Source organism: Kogia breviceps, chromosome 15 (assembly GCF_026419965.1).
Source record: "Kogia breviceps isolate mKogBre1 chromosome 15, mKogBre1 haplotype 1, whole genome shotgun sequence".
Classification (NCBI taxonomy): domain Eukaryota; kingdom Metazoa; phylum Chordata; class Mammalia; order Artiodactyla; family Physeteridae; genus Kogia; species Kogia breviceps.
The window spans coordinates 62,493,812-62,519,495 of NC_081324.1; the positions used below are offsets into that span (position 1 = coordinate 62,493,812).

At 40.3% G+C, this 25,684-nt stretch overlaps 1 protein-coding gene across 2 annotated transcripts; it reads left to right on the top strand.

Moving 5' to 3' along the window:
* Positions 1 to 22: 22 nt before the first annotated feature.
* Positions 23 to 23,813, top strand: SEH1L (SEH1 like nucleoporin). Of its 2 annotated transcripts, none has more exons than XM_059039875.2 (9): positions 23 to 281; positions 3,232 to 3,282; positions 6,581 to 6,727; positions 10,563 to 10,774; positions 16,325 to 16,423; positions 17,698 to 17,838; positions 18,571 to 18,728; positions 20,185 to 20,335; positions 22,954 to 23,813. In XM_059039875.2, exons 1-9 carry the CDS (start codon positions 171 to 173, stop codon positions 23,159 to 23,161), a joined length of 1,278 nt encoding a protein of 425 aa, XP_058895858.1. In that variant the 5' UTR covers positions 23 to 170; the 3' UTR covers positions 23,162 to 23,813. The 2 variants fall into 2 exon arrangements, with proteins under 2 accessions (XP_058895858.1, XP_058895859.1); XM_059039876.2 differs by having other exon boundaries at positions 21,359 to 23,781.
* The last annotated feature ends 1,871 nt before the right edge of the window (positions 23,814 to 25,684 follow it).

Consider the following 25,684-nt stretch of genomic DNA (forward strand, 5'->3'; position numbering starts at 1 on the left):
CGGGGTCCCGCAGGGTATGACGGGACGGGGGGCGGGGCGCAGCGCAGCCCCGGGCGCGCGAGCGGCCCGCGGGAAGCACAGCCGTGCGCGCCCCGGAGCCGGGTCCGGGTGGGCTGCGGTCTGCGCGCCGCCGCGCCGTCCTGTTGGAGGAGGGAGGGGCTGGCGCAGCCATGTTCGTGGCGCGCAGCATCGCGGCGGACCACAAAGATCTCATCCACGATGTGTCCTTCGACTTCCACGGACGGCGGATGGCCACCTGCTCCAGTGACCAGAGCGTCAAGGTGCGCGCGGGGCCGAGCCCGGAAGGGGGCGGGAGCGTGCGCGGCCCGCTGTCCAAGCGGAGGGGCGCGTGGAGAGTGGACTCCTCCCGACTTGAAGTGCGCTGCGGGCACGAGGTGCGGAGCCCAGGCCGACTGGCGGGCGCCCTCCTCCTCACTATTGTGGAGTCAACGTCGCCTGGGGCGCCTCCGCGCAGCTGTGGGGGCATGCGTGCGTCACGGCTGCGTGCGCGCTCCTGCCGCGGGGGAGGCTGGGCGCGCGGGTCCGGCCCACTCTGCAGGGCCGCCGGGCCCAGGCGCTGTGGCCCCGCTCCTCGTTGGTCAAACTGGGACCCGGGTTGCGGGGGCGCCGGCACAGTGGGTGGGGTGAGCCGGCCCCCGCGCACCTCGGCCCCTCCATCCGGAGCGGGGCCCGGGGACCCTTTCCCGCCGTCCGCCCGCTCCTCACAGAAGTGCCGGGCGGGGGAGTGTGCCGCGCGGCCGGTCTGCTCCGTACGCGACATCCTTGCGTGCGGGTCGGAATCCACTTCCCGGGCTGCAAGTGTTGCGAGGCCCAGGTTTTCTCACCCGCCCCTCCGCCCGCCCAGCCGTGGGAGTGTCGCAATAATTAGCGTCCGTTAACCGAGTGGGTTTCCTTATCCGAGTAGAGCTCAGCCTCCAAGTCACTAGGACCTAGTGGGTCGTCCAGTACGGAGCTTTTGTTTGTCGTGGTGTTGCAGTGAAAGTCTTCGTTAATCCAGCTTTTTATGTTTTCTGGATGATTTCCTTAGGCTCATTCCAGTAGAGAAATTAGTGAATATTTTAAAAGCTTTTGAGAATAATTGGCAAATTACTTTTTTGCAGGTTGTACTATGTTACAGCTGCCGGTGAAGAGTATCAGTGTGATAGTTGTCCGTGTCGGGCATTATCATTGCAGTTTTTTTTCTTTAATTATTTTTTATTGTGGTAAGGTACACATAACAAAATTTACCACCTTAACCGTTTTTAAGCGTACAGCTCAGTGGTATTAAGTATCTTCATATCTTTGCATCCATCTCCAGAACCTTCTCATTTTGCACTGTCCCCGTTAAGCATAACTAGCCGATCCCTCCGGCCCCCGCCCCTGGCAGCCACCCTTGTACTTTCTGTCTCTGAATTTGGCGATTCTAGCGGCCTCATATAACTGGGATCTTACAGGATTTGTGTTTTTTTGTGACTGGCCGATTTCACTTAGGATGATGTTTTGAAGTTCATGCATGTAGCATATGTCATAATTTCCTTCTTGAAAAAGGGAATGCTTAAACTTAAAATTTTTTTTTAAAGGCTAAAAATAATATATATTGCATATACCGCATTTTACCTATCACTCATCTGTCAGTGAAGTTGGGTTTCTTCTACATTTTAGTTGGGAATAATGCTGGTATAAATGTGGGTGAACAAATATCTCCTTGAGGCCCTGCTTTCAACTCTTTGGGGTGCAGACCCAGAAGTGGAATTGCTGGATCACATGACAATTATATTTTTATTTGAAGTTTTTTGAGGAGCCACCGTACTGTTTATCATTACTTTTTTTTTTTTTTTTTTTTTTGGTACGCTGGCCTCTCACTGTTGCGGCCTCTCCCGTTGCGGAGCATAGGCTCCGGATGCGCAGGCTCAGCAGCCATGGCCCAGGGGCCCAGCCACTCCGCGGCATGTGGGATCCTCCCGGACCCGGGCACGAACCCGTGTCCCCTACATCGACAGGCAGACTCTCAACCGCTGCGCCACCAGGGAAGCCTGGTCATTACATTTTTTTTTAACACAGGTTAAAATGTCATGTTATTGTAATCTGTATTTTTTGTTGGTAGTAATGTTCAGTGTTTTGGTTGTGTTATATATACAGTTGACCCTCATTATTTGCAAATTTTGTATTTGTGAATTTGCTTATTCTTTAAAATTTATTTGTAACCCCCAAATCAATGCTCATGGTTGTTTGTTGACATGAGTTGGGTGGCAAAAAAATTAGAGTTGTCGGATGTGCGTTCCCAGTTGAGGTCGGACAGGTGACACTCTGCCTTATGATTCAGGCTTTAATAATGTAAACAAGCATGCTTCTCACTGTCTATTTAGTGTCACATTTTTGTTCTTTTTTTGATGATTTCCACTGTCTGAAGTGGTCCCCAAGTGTAGTGCTGCATAGAGTTCCCACAAGCAAGAAGGCTGAGGGCTTCCCTGGTGGCGCAGTGGTTGAGAACCCGCCTGCCGATGCAGGGGATACGGGTTCGTGCCCCAGTCCGGGAAGATCCCACATGCTGCCGCGGAGCGGCTGGGCCCGTGAGCCATGGCCACTGAGCCTGTGCATTCAGAGCCAGTGCTCCGCAACGGGAGAGGCCACAACAGTGAGAGACCCGCGTACCACAAAAAAAAGAAGCAGCAGCCTGTGATGTGCCCTATGGAGAAGGTGTGTGTTAGGGAAGCTTCATTCAGGCGTGAGTTATGCTGCTCTTGGCAGTGAGTTCAGTGTTATTGAGTCAATAGTGTATACTAAATAAGGTGTTTTAAAACATACATACATAAAACAAGGTTATGTATCGATTGGTTGACAAATATATTGTGACCAGAAGAGGCTCCTGTGAATCTCACCTATCAATATTTTCTCCAGGAGGAGTGGTTTGGTATTCGCCAATTCACTGCTTACAGTGACATTCTAGGACATAACTAGGACATAATGGCTATAAGTAACCAGACTTGACTGTAACTGATATTGTCTTCATTAACTAGTAGAGCAAACGTTCCTTGACCCCAGTGCTTAGCACAGTGCCTGATGTATCCAAGTTTCTCAATAAATATTTTGTTGAATGAGTGAATGTTTACTTACTGGTTGTATTCTTTTGTGAATTTATGTTCCCCTCCTTTGCCCTTGTACTGACTAATGTTAATGTTTTTCATATTAATTTGTAGGAATTCTTGGTATAAAATATCTTTTTTCTTACAGGTCTGGGATAAAAGTGAAAGTGGGGATTGGCATTGCACTGCTAGCTGGAAGGTTAGTATTTATTTTTACAGTGATTTGAAAGAATTGAAACATTTACTATTTGGTAGCATTAGTGACTTGCTGTTCAGCTTTGAGAGAATTGTAAAATGTATATCTTTTACTTACATTTTTTTCCACTATTAAAGTAACAAATACGCTTCAGAAAATTTAAGAATAAGAAATTTGAGGGGCTTCCCTGGTGGCGCAGTGGTTGAGGGTCCGCCTGCCGATGCAGGAGATGCGGGTTCGTGCCCTGGTCCGGGAAGATCCCACATGCCGCAGAGCGGCTGGGCCCGTGAGCCATGGCCGCTGAGCCTGCGCGTCCGGAGCCTGTGCTCCGCAACGGGGAGGCCACAACAGTGAGAGGCCCGTGTACCGCAAAAAAAATAAATGAATAAATAAATAAAATTTTAAAAAAAGAAATTTGAAATTCTGTATCATTCTAACCTAATTATTTTTTGCATCTCAGTATTTCTTACCTTTTTCCTTTATATATTTTTTAATAGTTTCGATGTTTGTTTTTTTCAATAAATTTATTTATTTATTTATTTATTTTTGGCTGTGTTGGGTCTTTGTTTCTGTGCGAGGGCTTTCTCTAGTTGTGGCAAGCGGGGGCCACTCTTCTTCGCGGTGCACAGGCCTCACTGTCACGGCCTCTCTTGTTATGGAGCACAGGCTCCAGATGCGCAGGCTCAGTAGTTGTGGCTCACGGGCCCAGTTGCTCCGCAGCATGTGGGATCTTCCCGGACCAGGGCACGAACCCGTGTCTCCTGCATCGGCCGGCGGATTCTCAACCACTGCGCCACCAGGGAAGCCCCACAATCTAGTTTTAGAACACTTCCATCAACCCTGAAGTTTCCCTTGTGCCTTTTGGGGTCAATCCTCGTTCCCTCTTAAGCCCCAAGCAACCACTGAACTGTTGGTATAGTTTTACTTTTTCTAGACATTTCATATAAGTGGAATTCTACAATATGTAGTTCTTTGTTTCTGCCTACTTTCCTTAGCATGTTTTTGAGATTCATCAATGTTGTGGCATGTGTCAGTGGTTCGATCCTTTGTAATGCTAAGTAGTATTCCCTTGTATAGATAAAGCCACATTATATTTATTCATTCACTATTTGATGGACAATATGATTGTTTTTAGTTTTTGGCACTTATGAGTAATGCTATTATGAACATGCCATACAAGTCTGTGTGTGGACAAACATTTTCGATTCTCTTAGATATGTAGGAATAGAATTGCTGGGCTGTGTTATGTTTTAACTTTATTGAAAACTGCCAGACTCTTTTCCAGAGTGCCTGCACCATTTTATATACCACCAGCAATGTATGAGGGTTCCAGTCTGTCTTTTTGATTATAGCCATCTTAGTGGGTGTGAAGTGGTGTCTCACTGGGTTTCAATTTGTATGCCCTTAATGATTAATTATGTTGATAGTGTTTTCATGTGCGTGTTTGCCATTCATTTATCCTCTTTGGTGAATTGTCTATTCAAATCTTTTGTCCTCTCCCCTATTTTTAAATTGAGGTGAGAGTCACACAACATAAAATTAGCCATTTCTAGTAAACAAATAAATGTGAATGCATGTATTACATTCACAATGTTGTATAATTACTACCTCTGTCTAATTCCAAAACTTATTTTTATCACTCCAAAAGGAGACTTGTTATTTCTTGCTTTTTAGTTTAACAACATGTTTCATAAGTACTTTGGTTTGTTTTTAAACATAACTATAGCAACAAAACATAAATATAACAACAAATATACCCTATTTTGTTTAGCTGATGGATATTTGTTTCCTTTTTATTGTGATGAACACCTTTGTGCAATACTTATTCTTTAGTTAGATTGTGCTTTACTGGGAATCTAACATTTAGCAGAATCTCAGTGCCCTAGTGCATCTTTTACTTAATAGCCTGTAAAAATAAGAAAGGTGAAATGAAAAAGACTGGACAGAACAAAGGATAAAAAATAAGGGTTCAGGGATTTCCCTGGTGGTCCAGTGGTTAAGACTCCGCGCTTCCACTGCAGGAGGCATGGGTTCAATCTCTGGTCGGGGAACGAAGATCCCGCATGCCGCATGGCATGGCCAAAAAAAAAAAAGGCGATGGGGGGGTGCAAAGTTTACCATTGGATGATGACACTGTTACCATGTAGAAATTATTGGATTGTGAAAGTATTCTGAGATTAGTGAGTATAAAAGTGTTAGATATACAGAAGCTTGAAACAGATTTTGTAAACATCATTGGTTTACTGGTGCTTGTTGTCATACAGTATTTTTACTGGAAAGCACAAATGAATTCTGTTGATGTGAAATGCTTTAAGACTTTTCTTCGGCCTTTTTTTTTTGTCAACAAAAAGAGTTGGATAATAGTAATTTGAACTAATTTGACATTTTTCATTTATAAAGATAATGCTATTGAGCTTTAAATTATTTCCTCAGAATACAAGGATTTGGACTTCTCTATATTTGTTCTCATTGCCTCTTTTCCTAGAATAGTCCATTGTCTAGCCAGACATCAGAATCGTTTAAGCATTTTGTTGCTATGGTTTTTTTTTTTTGGTACGCGGGTCTCCCACTGTTGTGGTCCCTCCCGTTGCAGAGCACAGGCTCCGGATGCACAGGCTCAGCGGCTATGGCTCACGGGCCCAGCCACTCCGTGGCATGTGGGATCTTCCCGGACCGGGGCACGAACCCGTGTCCCCTGCATCGGCAGGCAGACTCTCAACCACTGCTCCACCAGGGAAGCCCCTCTGGTTTCTTATACCGTCAGGCTTTTGAAGCATATAATTTTGATTACTCTTATTTATCAGGTGGATGTTTCCTATAGAGGAAATTTGCAAGTTAAAAAAAACCACAGTAGACTGATAGAATCTCTGTTTAAATGCTTTGTTAGGCTAAACTCTGAACTAAGTCTCCAACTATTATTAGCACTGAAAAAGGTCAACTTTATCCAGCTGCATTTTTCTTTATTAGTAAAATGTTAGAAGAATTTGACTCTAGAAGGGCTGCAATCCTAAATATAGAGTATCTTCTAAATGTTAAAAGTGCTAGAATTGAACTTTTTTTTGGCTGCACTGCACAGCATGTGGGATCTTAGTTCCCTGGCCAGGGATCAAACCCATGGCCCCTGAAGTGGAAGAGTGGAGTCCTAACCACTGGACCACCAGGGAATTCCCTAGAATTTAACTTTTTAAATGTTAAATTGAATAGCTTTCTCCTTTTGTTGAAGTAAAAATATCTGTATTCTGTTTCTTCAAGTGACTAAACTCAGCTTTTTTTTTCATTTTTTGCTTTTTTAATTCCTCAGACACATAGTGGATCTGTGTGGCGTGTGACATGGGCCCATCCTGAATTTGGACAGGTTTTGGCTTCCTGTTCTTTTGACCGAACAGCTGCTGTCTGGGAAGAAATAGTAGGAGAATCAAATGATAAACTGCGTGGACAGAGCCATTGGGTGAGACATTTGTTAGCGGTGGGTGGGGGACATGAGCACCCCCGAGGAGCAGTGGTCTTTCCAAGAACACTTCGGGGTGGTAAGATTTTCAGTCCCACCCTCCCTGACCTCCAGGGAGGAGAGAGGCACTGGGGATTGATGTAATCACCAATAGCCAATGAGGTAGTCGTTCATGCCTGTGTAATGATGTCTCCATAAAACCCCTAAAGCAGCTGTCCTCAGCCTTTTTGGCACCAGGGACCCGTTTCGTGGAAGACAGTTTTTCCACAGGGAGGACAAAGGGGGATGGTTTTGGGATGATTCAAGCGCATTACATTTATTGTGCACTTTATTTCTATCACTATTACATTGTAATAATAAAATAATGAAATAATTATACAACTCAGCATAATGCTGACAGGAGGTGGTGCTCAGGTGGTAATATGAGCAACGGAGAGTGGTTGTAAATACACACGAAGCTTCACTCGCTTGCCTGCTGCTCACCTCCTGCTGTGCGCCTTGGTTCCTAACAGGCCACGGACCAGGACTGGTCTGTGGCCCAGGGGTTGGGGACCCCTGCCCTAGAGGACAGTGTTCGGAGGCTTCTGGGCTGGTGAACACCTGGAGATTTGAGGAGAGTGGTCCCTGGAGGGGGTGTGGAAGCTCCACACCTGTCCCCAGCCTTGGGGACCTGTCCCCAGCCTATGCGTCTCTTCCATGTGACTGTCCCTGAGTTACACCAGTTAGTCAGAAGCACAGGTAACAACCTGGGTTTTTGACTGGCATCTGAAGAAGGGTGGTCTTGTGGGACTGAACTCTGAACTTGTGGAATCTGATGCTGTCTCCAGGTAGTTAGTGTCAAAATTGAGTTGAATTCTCCTTGGACACCCTGCTGGTGTCAGAATTGTCTGCTGGTGTGGGGAACAGCCTCTACCCCCCACCCCCACCGGAATTGGATTGTTACCAGAACCTTTTACTTCTTTAGGGAAATGTCTCTTCAAGTCCTTTGCCCATTTTTTTGTTGTTGAGTTGTAAGTAGGGGTCCTTTATGTATTCTGGATATTAATTCCTTAAGAGATGTATGATTTCCAAATATTTCCTCCCATTCTGTGATTTGCCTTTTCACTCTCTTGATAGTGTCCATAGGTGCACAAAATTTTCATGAAGTACGGTTTATTTTTTTCTTTTGTTTCCTTGTGTTTTTGGTGTCATAAATCATAGACAAATTCATTGTCATGGAGATTTCCCCAAAGTTTTCTTTTTTTTTGTGGTATGCGGGCCTCTCACTGTTGTGGCCTCTCCCGTTGCGGGGCACAGGCTCCGGATGCGCAGGCTCAGCGGCCATGGCTCACGGGCCCAGCCACTCCGCGGCATGTGGGATCTTCCCGGACCGGGGCACGAACCCGTATCCCCTGCATCGGCAGGCGGATTCTCAACCACTGCACCACCAGGGAAGCCCCAAAGTTTTCTTTTAAGAGTGTTGTAGATTTAGTTCTCATGTTTAGGTCTTCGATTCATATTGTTAATGTTTGTTTGTACATGGTATAAGGTAAGTATCTAACTTCATTCTTTTTCATGTCAATATCCAGTTTTCTAACACCTTTTCTTGAAAAGATTGTCTTGGGCTTCCCTGGTGGCACAGTGGTTGAGAATCCGCCTGCCGATGCAGGAGACACGGGTTCGTGCCCCGGTCTGGGAAGATCCCACATGCCGCGGAGCAACTAAGCCCGTGAGCCATGGCCGCTGAGACTGTGCGTCCGGAGCCTGTGCTCCGCAACGGGAGAGGCCACAACAGTGAGAGGCCCGCATACCGCAAAAAAAAAAAAAAAAAAAAAAAAAAAAAAGAAAAGATTGTCTTTTCCCCGTTGAATGGTTTTGACATCCTTGTTGAAAAAAAAAAAAAAAAAAAAAATCAAGTGACCATATATGGGGAGTTTATTTCTGGACTCTATTCCATTGGTGTTTGTCTATTATTAGGCCATAACACATTGTTTTAATTACTGTAGGTTTGTAGCTTGCATACTATTCATATTGTTTAACATTTTTTTTCTTTTTAAATGATGGGAGGGGTTGGCCTCATTGCCTTTGCACTGGGGCCTTCCTCAGGCAAACAGTTGCTTAAGGGCAGGGGAGCAGAGGCATTTCTTGAATAGAAAGGATTTTTCTAGCAGTCAGTCTGAGATGGATCAGTTAGCATACTATAGGTTGGGTTTAGGAGTGGTGGCATAGAAAGGATTTTTGTTCGAACTTAATTATTTGTCTTTAGTTAAATCCACTGTCATTAATACATTTAATATTTCAACATTTGTGTTATTAATTATTCAGTGGTGTGTTTAGACAAAAGTTTGAAAGATGCTATGCTATCTTTGAAGTTTGATATTCTTTTGATATTCAGACACCTTAAGATGTATTTTAGTAACCATAGACAGTAAACTCTTGATTTCTAAATTTTATTGACATTTTCAGTCAAAAATCATCTCATCTAGGTGCCAGACAGTAACTGGTACATGCTATGCTGGGATTCTCTAATTACCAGAATGCCAGCTTCGTACCATTCGCTTGGTCTCTACTACATGCCTTCTTTTATTTTTATTTATTTATTTTTAAATAAATAAATTTAGTTATTTATTTTTGGTTGTGTTGGGTCTTTGTTTCTGTGCAAGGGCTTTCTCTAGTTGTGGCGAGCGGGGCGCACTCTTCATCGCCGTGCGCGGGCCTCTCACTCTTGCGGCCTCTCTTGTTGCGGAGCACAGGCTCCAGATGTGCAGGCTCAGTAGTTGTGGCTCATGGGCCCAGTTGCTCTGCGGCATGTGGGATCTTCCCAGACCAGGGCTCGAACCCATGTCCCCTGCATTGGAAGGCAGATTCTTAACCACTGCACCACCAGGGAAGCCCTACATGCCTTCTTTTAAAAGTGGATGGTAGCGGTTTGAGTAGGACTAACACACTTGATGGAAAAAGTTTCACACCCTCCATTCTGCTGTTAAAGAATCTAAATTCTTTTACTTTGTGGCTTGCAGCCTGCTTTGTATGACAAAACTGCCCATTTGAAAATTCTAACATTTTCTGGTTTACTGACCTGTCTGCTTAAGAAGAGAGTACTAGGGATTCCCTGGTGGCGCAGTGGTTGAGAGTCTGCCTGCCGATGCAGGGGACACAGATTCGTGCCCTCGTCCGGGAAGATCCCACATGCTGCAGAGTGGCTAGGCTCATGAGCCATGGCCGCTGAGCTTGAGCGTCTGGAGCCTGTGCTCCGCAACTGGAGAGACCACAACAGTGAGAGGCCCGCGTACCTCAAAAAAAATAAAGAAAGAAGAGAGTACTTACCTAATTTAATAAAGTTAGACTTCGTAAGGCCTTCTTTCTTCTGCCATAGAGGGAGTAATTGATTATAGGTCACTGGTTTGTTACTGATGGCTAGCTGTGTATGTGGTATTTTGTTAAGTGCTTTGGAGGAAATTGAGGTCCACACAGGTTTTGAATACCTTATTCAAGGTTATATACCTAGTAAGTGGCAGAAGAGTTCTGTGTGATTTCAGAGCCTGTGTTCTTTCCACTCTGCCGTCCGTTTTTTTTTTTTTTTTGTATTTAATTAATTTATTTATTTTAAGATTTAATATAATTTTTAAAAATTTTTGGCTGTGTTGGGTCTTTGTTGCTGCGCGAGGGCTTTCTCTAGTTGTGGTGAGCAGGGCTGCTCTTCCTTGTGGTGTGCAGGCTTAGTTTCTCCACGGCATGTAGGATCTTCCCAGACTAGGGATCGAACCCGTATCCCCTGCATAGGCAGGTGGGTTCTTGTCCACTGCGCCACCAGGGAAGTCCCTGTATTTAATTTAAATTGTTAATTTTTTTTCAGGTCAAGAGGACAACGCTAGTGGACAGCAGAACATCTGTTACCGACGTGAAATTTGCTCCTAAGCATATGGGTCTTATGTTAGCAACCTGTTCAGCAGATGGTATAGTCAGAATCTACGAGGCACCAGACGTCATGAATCTCAGCCAGTGGTCTCTGCAACATGAGATCTCATGCAAGCTAAGCTGTAGTTGTATTTCTTGGAACCCTTCAAGGTATACTTACATAGCAGTCCTCTGGTGATATAAGCCTAATAATTATTACACTTAGCATCAGATGGTTTATTTTTTTGCAAATGCTTTTCTTAAGTAGTCTTGTTTATTATTTTTAAAAATGTATATTATGTAGAATAAAAAATTCTCTCTTCTCCACCCTGTCATATGTCTTATACTCCTATTTCTACTCCACAGAAGAAGCCAACCACTGTAAATATTCTGGTGTGCCTTCTGGACTTTTTCCATGCATATAAAATAAATATTTAATAACAAGTATTTAATTTGTGTGTTTATAAACACAAATATATGCAAATAAAAGTATATGCGATCATGTACAAGTGGACACAAAACACACAGACATGTTTAGACATAACATTTTCCTTTCATGAAATTTGCCGTTTTCACTTACAGATATATCATGGGCATTTTCCCATGTGTTAGTGTAACTAGTCCTTCCTTACTCCTTTAACTGCTGTGTAGAGTGTGATTCTAAGACTGTATATTTGATTTTTATTAAACTGTTTTTAAACTTAAAAGAGTAATGAGTCACCTGATAAAAAAATTCAAATAATCTAGAAGAGTACAAAATGAGAGGTAAAAGTTCCCTTACTCCCTAAAAAATGCTGTTAGTAGTTTTGTTTTTAGATTTTAATTCTGGTAGTCACTATTTTATTTTTAAATGATTTATTTATACCTTTGGTTCTTGCTGTGTTATCCTTAGACAGTATTTATACTCATTCTGTGAAAGATGACTTTAGCACATTTACAAAGCTCTCCACTTGTGAAGATATGACAAGATATTTTATTTGTGGGAGTGTTAATAGTTGTTTAGTTATATTGGTAATTATCTTAATTTCAAATACTTATTTCTCTAAGTGATTTATCAGTTTTTAGACTGTTGACTCACCTCTCTTTTAAAAAAGGGGAAATTAGCTTTTTTTTGCTTCTACCACACATTCACCCTCCCATTTCCTAATATTTTGTTATATTGCTTATACAGTGACAAGATTTACAATGTTTGTATTTACGTTTTGTAAACATTTAATAATGTTATATGTGTTAAGTACACATATAAGTACTTTGTCTTTTTTTTTTTTTTTTTTGGCGGTACACGGGCCTCTCACTGTTGTGGCCTCTCCCGTTGCGGAGCACAGGCTCCAGATGCGCAGGCTCAGCGGCCATGGCTCATGAGACCAGCCACTCCGCAGCATGGGGGAATCCTTCCGAACCGGGGCACGAACCCATGTCCCCTGCATCGGCAGGTGGACTCTCAACCACTGCGCCACCAGGGAAGCCCAGTACTTTGTCTTTTGACTACAAGTTGATTCTAAATATTAAGTAGCAACCAAATTTATAAGACTAGATTATGTAAATATTCATTACAGACACAAATATAGTCTATTTCATGAAAACTGTCGTTCACACAATAATATGGCATTAACTCCTGATGGGTGCTCTTTTCTCTTTACTGATTACTTCTGGGTTATACTTGGCTGTCACAATTTTCATATCACGAGTTGCCTTTGGATTTTTTGTTTTCATTTTGGTCGCATATCTCTTAAAGTAACTTTTTTTCCTATATGGGATTGATGGCAAACTTTCTGAATTCTAGCATACCCAAAATGTCTTAATTTTTCTCCATGCTTAATTGTAGTTTGGCTAGTTTTAGAACTTTGGCCAAGTTCCAGATGTAAGAATTTCAAAGTACTGTTCTTGAATCTTTTAAACTTTAGGTGGTGAGATGTCTGAGGTCAGTCTGATACTGGATCTTTTGTAGGTAGCCTAGTCTTTCTGGAAGATTTTAGGATTTTGTCTTACTACTTTGAGTTGCAAGTATATTCTCCGAGTTTGTGGTTTGTCATTTTGACACTATCATGACTTTTGATAGTCTGCAGAAAGTTCTGAATTTTAATATAGCCACACTTAACAGTCTTTCTGTATTTGTTATAGTGCTTTTTGTTTTTTTATTTGAGAAATTCTTCCCCACCTTGATGTTGTTAAGTGTATTCTGCAAGGTTGTTGGTTTTGCCTTTCACACTTGCGTCGTTAAAACTCCTGGAATTGCTTTGTATGGTTTAAGGTAGTAGAATTCTAAAATTTATATACCAGGATGTTTCCAGGTATTTTTTTCTTTTAAAATATTTTTCTGTTAGGGAAGATTTCAAATATACTAAAAGTATAATAGGCAGAGCCTCACATATCCATCACCCAGCTACAATAATTCAAAGCCACTCTTGTTTAATCTGTATATGCCTCCCCACCTTCACAAACAAAACAAAACAAAACTGGATTATTTTTAAGTAAATCCAGACATACACGATTAGGTGTTGGTCTTTTTTGAACTCATCCTGCTTGATGCTTAGTGGTCCCTTTTAAGGTGAAGGTCCTTGTCTCAGATTGGGGATATTTTAGGATTCTTTGATAATTTATCCTTCTGTTTTCTCGATTCTGTCCTTCTGGAATTCATCTTTCATTATTCTTGGATTTACTGTCTATTTCTTTAAAATTGTTTGGAGATTTACTACTCTGTCTTCCAGATCTCCAACTTGTTCTTCAGGTGTACATTTTATACCATCCAGTGATGTTGGAGGTTGGGGGGGGTGGTGGCAATCATTTTAATTGTTAAGAAGTCTTTCTTTTTCTCTGATAACTCCTTTTTTACGCCAGTCAGTTTTTGTTACATGGATACAACATTTCTCTGAGGATCCTAATTAAAATTTTTAAAAATTTTATGTTTTTTGATTTACAGTCAAGTCTCCTTTTTTGCAGTAGTTATGTTCTATCAAGTTGCTGCAAACACTGAATTAGCTAATACTGAACCACCCCTCCCAGGGGAAATACAGGATTAGGTGCCACCAGCCTCTGATTACATTTTTGTTAACTGATCAATACTTAACCTTGTTTTATGTGTATTTCTGTCTAGACACCTTATTTAGCATGTATTCATTAACATTGAACTCAGCCAACAACACTAACTCACACCTGAATGCAGCTTTTATCTAACACAGGTATTTTCTCCATAAGGAACATTAGGACCTTCTTGCTAAACTTAGGAACACAAGGCAGCACGTTCAACACTGCGCTTGGGGGCCATTTTAAACAGTGAAATCATCAACACAAAGAAGAAAATGCAGAAAACATGATGGTAAATAGAGTGCAAAACAGACACTGGTTTTTCAGCATGAAGCTGAAACAGGAAGGCCCATGAATGCCCCAAGGATTGGATTTTTGGTTTTGCAAATAAATTTTAGCAAGTAGGTCAGTTTACAAATGTAGAATTTGCATATGATGTGGACTGTAGGCTGTTTTATATTTTCTCAAAGATCTATTCCCTCAAAGAACTGTTTGTATGCCTTGGTCTTTAACTGTCACACTCCTTGTTTTTCTCAAGTGCATGTTAGTCTTTGCTCATGTATTTGTGTTTATGAACAGGAGACTGGGATGGCTGCTAGAGAGAACTGGTGTTGGTATTTTTCTCCTGTTAGATGCTGTGTTTTCTTAACAGCTCATTCTCTTACTTAGGGGGTTGGCTGAGTTTTGACTAAGTAGGTGGAGTGGTTTGGCAGGGTTTCCTTGTAGGGTGACCAAGAGGGAGCTGGCAGGTGGGCATTACCCCCAAATTGCCAAAGTCAGGAGGTTTTGACTTGGGGGATAGAGCACTTTAATGTATTTTCTTCTTGTCCCTCTCCCTTCTGGCTTTGGAGTGCTACTTTGTTTCAAGTTCATATCTCTCCTCTTATAAGTTCTAATCATCTCACTAGGATCCTTCCTCAGACTTCTTTAGCCAAGAGCAGAGTCAGCTGCCAGCCATGGGGGTCTTCTGATTGCAGATTATTAAATGAATCAATTCATGATTGCCTCATTACTCATTACTGTTGGTTGATTGATTGATTCGTTATTTACTTGCTTATTGATTAGAGGTTGGAGCTTCTAGAATTTCCTCCTTAATGATAGTTGTTGAGCTCTTTTTCCCTTAGCATTTTCACTGTCTGATCTCCTTTTGCTTCCTGGAATCCTCCAGATTTCATGATTTCTGATGGCACATTCTGATTTCTGCAGTTACAGTGTTATTTTTTCATCAATTTCATGGAGGCATAGGAAGGAGATGCAGGTGATCAGTCTCCTGTATTCATTCAGAGAGTTGGATGGTTTAGCTCACTGTTTAATTATGAGTCATATTTGGAAAATGGTTTAAATTTGATCATCTTATTTATGGATAGACAAATGAGATAATCCTCAATTCAGGTTGTTATCTGGATGTTTCATAATTTATTTTTTAGAATATTTTTAAAATTTATATTTTCAGTAATTTTAGAATATATTACTGTAAATGTACTTGTTCCTGCTCAAATAAATACATTTGTGGAACATTGAAAAAAGAAATTTTGTGAGATATAGAAATTACTATAATTTACATCCCTTTGAATAGCCAAGAATTATAATAAGTAACTTGTAATTTTATTTTATTACTATAGCACTTTGTGGTTTACCTGGTATTTTTCTTTTTTTAAAAAAATTTAAAAAAATTGTTATTTATTTGTGGCCACGTCGGGTCTTAGTTGCAGCACGTGGGCTTCTCTCTAGTTGCGGCGCGCTGGCTCCAGAGCCCGTGGGCTTAGTTGCCCCGAGGCATGTGGGATCTTAGTTCCCTGACCAGGGGTCGAACCTGTGTCCCCTGCATTGGAAGGTGGATTCTTAACCACTGGACCGCCAAGTCCCTACCTGGTTTTTTCCTTATATTAGGTGATGTCGTTATCAGAAGCTTTAGTAATAAACACGTAAACCTTTTTTTTTTAATTATTGCATTTTGTTTTCAGCTTTATGAAATTGGCAGATCACAATATCAAGATCAAAGGTTAAACGATACCTCTATGTCATGTTCATAGAGGTATTAACCTAATCTGGATGGGGGAGGCAAAGGAAATCAATATCTAGGAAATTAGACATAGAAATGAAAAGAAATGATTCAACCTAGAGTCCACCTCAGTAGAGTTCACTCTCATTGCTTATCTTTTGCCTTTTTCAAAACGCAGTTGACCACAAATGAGTCTGGAGACTAGAGAATGACAGGCATGCCTTCCTGAGGGTGGTCTTTTTCTACTTTTCCTTCTCCATCGGGGTGGGGTTCTTTTTGTACGAAGCACGTAAAAATCTTTTTGCCATGAATTTGGTCACCATAAAATTACTTTTCATTCTATAGTTAATGACCAGATCTTTTAGAAAGAAAAATTCTAACACCTTAGGTGTCTTTAAAAAAAAAAAAATCTCTTGACTGCTTGAAGCCTTTTGTTTTGGGAAAAGGACTACTTTCTATCTCAGCCATAAGAAAATGTGGTTAAAAACAAGGTGAAAGCCCGGTGTCCTCAGTCCCCAGGAGGAGACCTTAGGGGTACCCCTCCTGGGTGTGTGGTGCCGGGCATGGCAGGGGTCTAGTCCACAGTGACATGCTGACTGGTGGGTTGCATGCTGCTGGATGCATTTTTAATTCTCTGAACTAAATGTGCATTAATTTTATAATTATGTAAAATATCTTTTACTTTTCCTTTCTAGCTCTCGTGCTCATTCCCCCATGATCGCTGTAGGAAGCGATGACAACAGCCCAAATGCAATGGCCAAGGTTCAGATTTTCGAATATAATGAAAACACCAGGTCAGTACTGCTTTGGTTTAGTTATTGTTCTGAATTGCATTTAATTTTTTTAAATGTTATTTCTTTATTCATTAACTCAGTTATGCATTATTCGTCACATATTTACTGATTTCCTATGATACGCTACGTTCTCTGCTCTGGTAATATAAAATTGAGTGGTGTAGAGGAAAAGGTAATTGATCTCCCAGTATGTATGTACCATCATGAAGGGAAAACAAAAAAAAAAAGGTGAAAAATGTTGATGAATTTTATGAACTGGGAGAATCAGGATGTTAAGAGATTATGCCTAGGGGGAGGGGGCCAGGAAGGTTCATTTAAAAGGAGACCCATAGAATGAGTAGAAGTTAGCCAGACAAAGAGGGCAAAACATTCCAGATGGAGAAAACTGCATGTGATGAGAGAGAGCCAATATATTTTCACTGTGCTTGGAACATAATAGGTAAAAGGGAGTGTGATGTGAAATTTGGAAGGCTTACACCTGCAAGACCTGCTGTTCAACGTTTAATTTTTATCTAAAGGGTAATGTGAAGCCATTGAAAGACTTCTCAGTTGGAGAATAACAGGATCAGATGGTAGTTTAACACTCCCGAGATGTGGAAATAGACTTTGGTGTAGCTTCCTTTATCATCACTTAAAAAACTCAATTCTTGCTGTTGTCAGCTTAACTTTTTTCTTTACACTAAAATCTTAGGAAATTCAGGTACCCTTTTTCTTAAAAAAGATGTTAATGGCTAACAAATCAAGATCTCATTCTAATTAAGTTTTAGTTACTCTGTTTTAAGCTAAACTTAAAAAAATTAAAGGAAGAAAACCTGGGAGGTTATATTACATTCCTAGGGCTGTCAAAGCAAATTACTACAAACTGGTGGCTTAAAAGAGATGTTTCTTTTCAGAGTTCTGGAGGCCAGAAATCTGAAATCAAAGTGTTGTCAGGGCTGTGCTGCTTTCAGACTCTTTCCTTGTCTCTTCCAGCTTCTGGAGGCTCCAGGAGTTCCGTGGCTGAGCTGCATCACTCCAGTCTCTGCCTGTGTCTTCACATGGCTTCTCCTCTAATGTCTGTTTCGCATCCTGAGATCCTTAATTGTATCTGCAAAGGCCCTTTTCCGATAGGTCACATTCACAGCTTCTAGGGGTTGGGGCTGGACATATTATATATTGCAGAGATAAACACTACTTCATTGTGAGCAAGATGGAGAAAATGGAGATACCTAGACATGTGGATTTTTAAATTTTTCAATTCTGATAATTTTAACATAAATTGTTTTTTCATTTAGGAAATATGCGAAAGCTGAAACCCTCCTGACAGTCACAGATCCTGTCCACGATATCGCCTTTGCTCCAAACTTGGGACGGTCTTTCCACATTCTTGCCATAGCAACCAAAGACGTGAGAATTTTTACATTAAAGCCTGTGAGGTGAGTTTTTGAAACAATTACTAATTTGAAAGTTCTCTTACCTCTTGCTTATTTTCATTTGTGGAGGAGAGTGTAGAGGCAACAGTGAAGAATGGATTCTTTAATGAACATTTTATCTACAAATATATGACTTTTGGGAATAGGGAATTAAGTAAAGAGAGGAGATTTATGTTTTCTTCGTTGTGTTTTATTTAGGCAGATAATAAAATGAATTGGATCCTCTGAATATAATTGCACTCTATAAATGTTTGAAGGAATGAGAGGTGGCAGTCTACTTAGGGAAAATTAAATTAGCACTGAGACATTCTTGTGAATAATCTATTTAGCTTTAACTTTGGAATTGTGAGTTTCAGTTCTTTTTCTTTTTTCCTTCTTCCTTTTCTCCTCCTATTCTTCCCTTCCTACTACTTTTTCCTTTTAAAATTAATCATTATCATCTCTTTTATTCCTCAACCTTTTGTGGGGAATAAAATCCTCTTTAGTCACTTAATATCTTTTATGTGGTAGGATCATGCCAGGTACTGGGGAGTCAAATGAAAGTGACATGGTCCATCTCTCAGTAAGCTACGGAGGTTGGGGGGTGGGTATGGATATGACATTGATATGGCGTGTATGTGAGACCATTTGTATTTTTTCATTCAGAACAGTGAGAGAGAGAGAGAGAGAGAGTGTGTGTGTGTGTGTGTGTGTGTGTATACTCAGAATTCCTCAGGAAAATTTTTTTATTAACAGGAAAGAACTTACTTCCTCTGGTGGGCCAACAAAATTTGAAATCCATATAGTGGCTCAGTTTGATAATCATAATTCTCAGGTCTGGCGAGTGAGTTGGAATATAACAGGGACAGTACTGGCATCTTCAGGAGATGATGGCTGTGTCAGGTTGTGGAAAGGTAAGATTTCATTGGAGGAATTGTTGCTTTATGATGCTACTTTAGAATTTTCACTTAGAAATGTAAACTCTGAAGTATTTTGAAAAGAAATTATCTTTCTACAGTTACTTTTAAATTAATGTCTCATATTGGTTGAATCTTTATCATTTTACCTAGTCCATAGCAGTAATTGACTAATTGAATTGTTTACGTTTCTATGTGGAACAAAGTAAAACTAATTGTAACAGAATATACACTACCTCCAAAGATACCATTTGCTATGTGTGTAACTTGTGGGACTTCTCTACAAACTCAGGATATAGTCATTTCTAACTTGATTAAACAATTGCTTTAGCCAACAAGCCCTTAAGAGAAGAAAAATCCAATATCTTCCCCACTTCTTCTCTACAGCTCCCAAAAGTTAGAGAATCTTGAGGCCACTGATTCTAAAAGTTTCTTACAGATGCCAAGCAGAGAAGGCGGTCTGGATGGTTGACACAGACTATGGGTGCTGTGGCATGGTCTGCACTTCTCCACGGATGTTTATCCACTGGCTCTGTGTACCACTCTAGTCAGTGGCGTCCCATCTTTAGGATCCAATGTTACAGCTTCATTCATTTCCCCTGAGGAGTTACTGTTGCCAAACTGCAGTTTGGCTGAGTCTCCCATGGTCAGCTTTAGGCTATGGTAGAACCAGCCCAGGTGTCCCTTTCCTCAGGGTCTTTGCTGCCCTGTCCTGCCTAACTTGGATTTCCTGGGCTCAGTGTCTGCAGTGACCAGTTTTGCATCCAAACAATTAGGGCAAGTTGGATAAGCCATTCAAACCCCAGAGGTTCTGTTACCTACATCCATGAGGACATGACTTGTACTTGCTTAACTGAGAAGGTGACTCCGTTACCCACACATCAGAACTGAAATTCATTATAATGAAGACAGAATTTTATTTTGATATTAACTTAATGTAATAATGCGGTAGCTTAGAGAATTGTCTCTGTTAATATTTATCTTGTAAGGAAAGGAAATGGGTGGTGACAGCTTTGTTTTTAAATTAGTATTTCTTTTAAAACATCAAAAAATAATTGTTAAAATTGAGATATATGTGTTTCATTAAAAAAAAAAAAAGTCTTCGGCTTCCCTGGTGGCGCAGTGGTTGAGAGTCCGCCTACCAATGCAGGGGACACGGGTTCATGCCCCGGTCCGGGAAGATCCCACATGCCCCGGTCCAGGAAGGTCCCACATGCCCCGGAGTGGCTGGGCCCGTGAGCCAGTGCGTCCGGAGCCTGTGCTCCGCAACGGGAGAGGCCACAACAGTGAGAGGCCCGCGTATCCCGCTCCCCCCCCCCACACACACAATGTCTTTACCATTTATCCTGAGAGATATGTAGCCTGTAGGTCTCTTTTATTTCTTTAATTGTAGATTTGTGCCCTGGAACATAGGTGTTAGTCATGTTAATGAGTTTGACCATTTTCCTTTCAGCTAATTATATGGACAACTGGAAGTGTACTGGTATTCTGAAAGGTAATGGGAGCCCTGTCAATGGGAGCTCTCAGCAGGGAAACTCAAATCCTTCCCTAGGTTCAAGTATCCCAAATCTTCAGAATTCATTAAATGGATCTTCTGCTGGCAGGTAGGCTGTTTTGTGAGAAAACTAGAAATTATCTTCTTTTTAAATCATTCTTGTAGCCCTACTGAAGGTATGTTATTTCATGGATTTTAAGATTGAATCAAGAAATTGTGGTACTAGAAGAGAAGGAGGCACTTTGGTAGCTCTGTATTTGGCTTATTACTTGGTCATAATATTTACAGGTAGGTTCTGAGGCCGTTAAACAAACTCAATTACATGCTGAAATTTAGTGGTCTTCCAGAAACATATATAACTTTGAAGTAATGAGATGAAGAGGAAGTTTGGGACAGTACTGAGGATCGTAGTCCCAGATGAGCATTAGCGTTGCTAGTGCTGGTAGGGTGGCCTTTGAGTCAGGTTAAACTGAAATTTTAAATAAAACACATGAACTAAGGCTTTGTAAAAGTGAGTAAATTAAATGGTTTTTTGTGTGTGTTTAAAATTTTCATGGAGATTGTAAGAGGATATGGTAAATTCTGAGTTCTGATTTTTAGAATTTTTAGTATATTTTAGATTCTCAAAGAATGTTTAATGTTATCTAAAGAGTTGTCCTTTTGTTTCATATTCAAATTTCAAATGTGAATTTGTAAGGTAAAATTATTTTAATATGCCTTTGTGAATATTTTGGAATACTATTTAGGAAACTTCAAAGCACAGCCTTAACAAACTGTCACGTGGTTGTCCTGTTGTCAACTTAAATGAAAGAAGAGAATTGTATTTTAAATTTCCTCAACTATTTTTATATTGTTGTATTTTTATAAAGGAGTCCTGCTTTTTTAAGTGTTTGCATGAAAACAATTTCAGGTTACCATAGAAGATATCAGATTATAAAGATTATTTCATGAAGCAAAGATACTAGTGTTAATTTTTTTTAAAAAAAATCTGGTTTTTGGTTGCTGCCTGTACTGCATATTTTCTTTTATAAAGAGCTTTGAAGTTTTGATGTGTTCTTATTGTGCCAATAACCATGTGTGTTAGATCTGTGATGCATTTTCCCTTCTCCATTTGTATTATGTCCTTTAACAGAAAGCACAGCTGAGTACCAGCTAACTGGAGTAACTTTGCTGTTTTGCTGCTTGTTGCATGCACACAGGAATGGGAAGCAAGCTCCTTTTCCCCTTCCCCAGCGCCGTTTGACCTCTCCCAAGATACACCAACAGCCTGCTTACTACTAAACGCAGTCCAAAAGGCCTTTAAAAATACAGTGTATATCATTTTTGTGTGTGCTAGCCAGTTTATTGACATTATTTGAAACTTTTGAAATATAAATGGAGAGGCTTTTTGTTGAGACATTATCACCAAAACAATTTTTTGAAATGTTTCTGAAACGAACATGGGTTTCAAAATTAAAGGATTGTTACCATCCTCATTGCTAGTTGGGAGGAGGGAAAATATCACTTTATTCCATCTGGAGACTATATATAGACTTATGTCTTTTATTTTCTAAAACAGTAATCTAAAATGAATTTTTATAATTTTAATTTGAAGATTGAATATTTTTCATAAAGATTGTTTTGAGTGCTAATTTGTTTACCTTTTGTAGAATTGGTTTATACATGATATTATTCAGTACAACTCTGTTATTTCTTTGTAATGTTTAAAAAGTATTAGTGAAGGAGTGAGAGAAGTAGTAGTGAAAGTAACTTGACTGTACAGTTTGTAGCCAAACAACATTTGGTATTGCTTCATTTATAATTTAGAAGTAAAATGAAAACATCTTTGTAAGTTTTCAGTTCATATTCACTAAAGAGATAAATGTTTCTAATACGTGCTTGTATATTTTTATGGTGTGATTTCATGGCTTAAGCTTTCCTTCAAGTCAAAATTTGGAAACATACTATAAGAAGCAGATAAAACTCTGCTAAAATTGTGCATGCATGCTAACCTCCACATTCCATGTCCCAGGATTTTCTTAATTTTGTTGGCTGCTTCATTTAGTTCATATCCTCTGATGACAAACCTATAAATCTTTTTTTGAGAAAATGCCAAAGTATTACGGGTAAGTTTTAAAATGGCAGAAGAATAACAATAGGACATATTTTTCAGCCCTTTTACTTATCAAAATTTTGTACTAATCTTTTTGCAGAAAAACATCTAAGTACATTCAAAGATTGTGTTTCTTCAAAAGTATGTTGCCAATAGCTGGCCATACTATGTGAAAGTCTATCTGAATTGGTCCTCAGTATCATGCATGCACTAAACAATGTGCTGCTGCTACAAGTGAAGTGTTGCTTAAAGAAAATGCTTATTTGATTTGTAAATTACAGGAGAGCATCAATATGTTTCTGAGAGACTAGAAAATGTTTTAAATTATAAAATTAATGTCTTTTTTGTAACATTCATACTGATAATTTTTTTAACATTTTATGTTTAACAGATTGTATTTCTTTTTTCAAGTTTCTATACTTGCTTAAGTGAGCCTGATTTGAGTAAGGGTCTTGATTTTGCTATTATGTTCCGTTAGTTTTGGCATGAATATAGTAAAGCTTTTTTTTCTAGCATGTGTTTTTTCCTCTTTGGTTCTCTTTGTATTTACTACTTTTCTCTTTTTCTTCTGTTTTTTCTTTTTTTTGTTGTTTTTGTTTTGTTTTGGTGTTTTGTTCCTGTCTTCATTGTTTCAGGTATTTCTTTCCCCCTCTGGATTCCCCACGGGCTGGATCGAGATGGTCCAGTTATGCCCAGCTCCTTCCTCCTCCTCCTCCTCCTCCTCCTCCTCCTCTGATAGAGCACTCTTGCGATGCTGACACTGCCAGCCTCCAGTATCCTCACCCTCGCAGACGATCTCTCTCTCGGCCTCTTAATCCCTTACCTGAGAATGAAGGGGTTTAAAAAACACTGATTTAACACTTAAAGGCCTTATTCAAGTGCTTGTAAATGCTTTCATTCCTGGCTTTTTGTTTTTCTTCATTTTCTTTCAGAAGATTTTTCTAATTTAGGGTCTGTCTTACATGTATTACAACCAGAACATGGTGTTTGGAACCTAAATGTGTTTGTGCTTCTGCATCAAAGGAATATTTGCTTCATTGGTTGATAACCTTTGATGAAATATGAGATGTGTACACATAACATTAACTGTGAGAGTTACACACAGTAGCTGACTTCAAAGTGCCTGTTCTGTACATTTTATTTTGAACTGTTATGGCGTTAAGTTTCTTATGGTTTGTCATAGTGGTTAATGTGAAAGCATATCGTTCGTTATAAAGTTAACTTTGCCTTTGAGACATAATAAAAAAAGTTTTTGATTTTTACAGGCTAATGTTGCAACTGACTAGTTTGTAAAATAAATCATTCCTGTGTATAAAGCAGCAAAACATAATATGGACTGTTTGGTCTTTTTTTTTTTTTTCTTTTAAAGGAAACTGCCTTTCACTACTTGGAATTATTGTTTAAAGCTTTTGTAATTATTCTCCAAGTAGATTATTTAATAAAATATATTTTTAAAGATATGAATCTGTTGCCATATAAAAATAGAATGTAGTTTATTTGATGGTTGGTAAAGCTTATTTATATATCCTTAAAATATCATATTGTTAAAAAAGAATCCAAACAAATTAGGGGATGATCATGGCATTTATTTAGAAGGTAGAAAGTTAGTATGCAGACTAACATCTAGAACCAACAAATGTCTACTTGACATTTGAACTACTATTTGAACAGCATTTCATGTGTCTATCAGCTAATCACACAGATGGTATAGTTGTTATACATGTATATTATAATTTATAATCTAATTTTCAAAGACATCTATCAATAGACACTTTCCTGTCAAACCCCTAGAGCTTCTTAACATGCAAAGGATAAAGAGCTTATAAAGTATATTGTATTTTAATTTAAGGCAAGGTCTTCCTTCTGTTAAAGGACTTGTTTTAGACCAGTAGACTTGTCGAGTTTCAAAGCAAGAGGTCTCACTTTGTCTGGATCTAGCTTAGAATTAAGAATTCAAGTCTTTCAGATTTCAATCATTATAGAGGTACATGGGATAGGATGGGGTATTGAATTGAGATAGGCCCTCCCATTTAGTGAACATTGGGCATTTTCTATATGCAAGATACTGTGCTAAACACTTTAGGATACGTAAAAAAACCAGAAAGGTAGTCGGCACACATTCATTCTAGTGGGAGAAGGCATTTACAGAATTTACAAAGGGTAATGAGGATTCAGCTTCATAATAAAGGTTGAATGGTACAGGAGGCATTAAAGAAAGTGATTTATATGAGTCAGCAGGATTTGGAAGGGATGTGGGATTGTGACATGTTGGAGAACTTAAAGTGGAAGAGGGCGGAGTCCAGGGTGATGGCCCAAATATAGAAGAGGACAGGGCATGTGCAGGCAGAGGATTAAGTTTTAGTCCAATGAAAGAACAAGGTTCGTTTGGGGAGCTAGTGGGAGATTAACCTGGACGCATACCTTGTGGTCACACTGTAGAAGGTGCTGGGTATTGGAGGTTGAGGTGTTACCACTCAGAGCAGTTGGTAAAGGGAAGCCACGTGAGACGTCTGCCTTTCCTAACTGGACGGGTGTCACTTCTAATTCCCTGGAAGGTACCCTTGGCCATGGGGCCACTTCAAGCTCTTCCTGGAATTGGAGATTTGGAATTCACTGGGAGGTCTACTCCTCCTTTTCAGTTGGTCAGATAATAGCTAATGTTGCTGAGTGCCTCCATGTGCCAGTGCTCTTCTAGATGCAAGTTAACTGACTTCATCCTCACAGCAAACTCTGAGGCAAGTGCTCTGATTATCCCCATTTTACACATGAGCACACCTGCAGGTTTAAGCTCTTTGTGCGAGGCTGCACAGTCAGGAATTGAGAGCATTGAGATTTGGGCAGTCTGGCATCACAGTGAAGGCTCTTTTCCTGCAAATACTTTGGAGTGTAGATCCCTGTCACTGTCAGGTTGCTGGTGCCATGGGGAGACCTCCAGTCACTTGATCTTTATGAAGGAAGGACAGTGAGTTGGGTACAAGGGATTCAGGACAAGTGACAGTCTGGAACATGGGACACATTCCAGCAGTTCACTGCCAGTGTGTGGCCATGGTGTAGGCAGAGCGTTGCTCATTACACTCAAATAGCATCCTTTCAGCTCTAGAGCTAAGGATATGATTTGTTTTTCATGATTCAGAAAATATTGAGATTTTTCACCATTTAATCTTTGTTCATTGAGTGTGGACAGAGGTAGAACAGGCGTAGTTAAATGCCAAGGCTGGAAGGTTTCAAGAAGAGATGTCAAGAGAACTGCGGAGACATCACTGAGTTTGACAGGAGGCCAGTCCTGATAAACTAAAACAAGTGTGGAAGTAGTACTCAGGGCCAAGCCAGAAACAGAATGAGTGACAATGAGGTGTGAAAGGAGGC

What these genes read in the sequence shown, in the direction of transcription:
- SEH1L (XM_059039875.2), top strand. Translation starts at nt 171, where the DNA reads ATGTTCGTGGCGCGCAGCATCGCGGCGGACCACAAAGATCTCATCCAC. An exon ending in ATTTCTTGGAACCCTTCAAG is followed by an intron (nt 10,775 to 16,324) that starts GTATACTTACAT and finishes TTTCCTTTCTAG; the next exon opens with CTCTCGTGCTCATTCCCCCA. An exon ending in AATGGATCTTCTGCTGGCAG is followed by an intron (nt 20,336 to 22,953) that starts GTAGGCTGTTTT and finishes TCATTGTTTCAG; the next exon opens with GTATTTCTTTCCCCCTCTGG.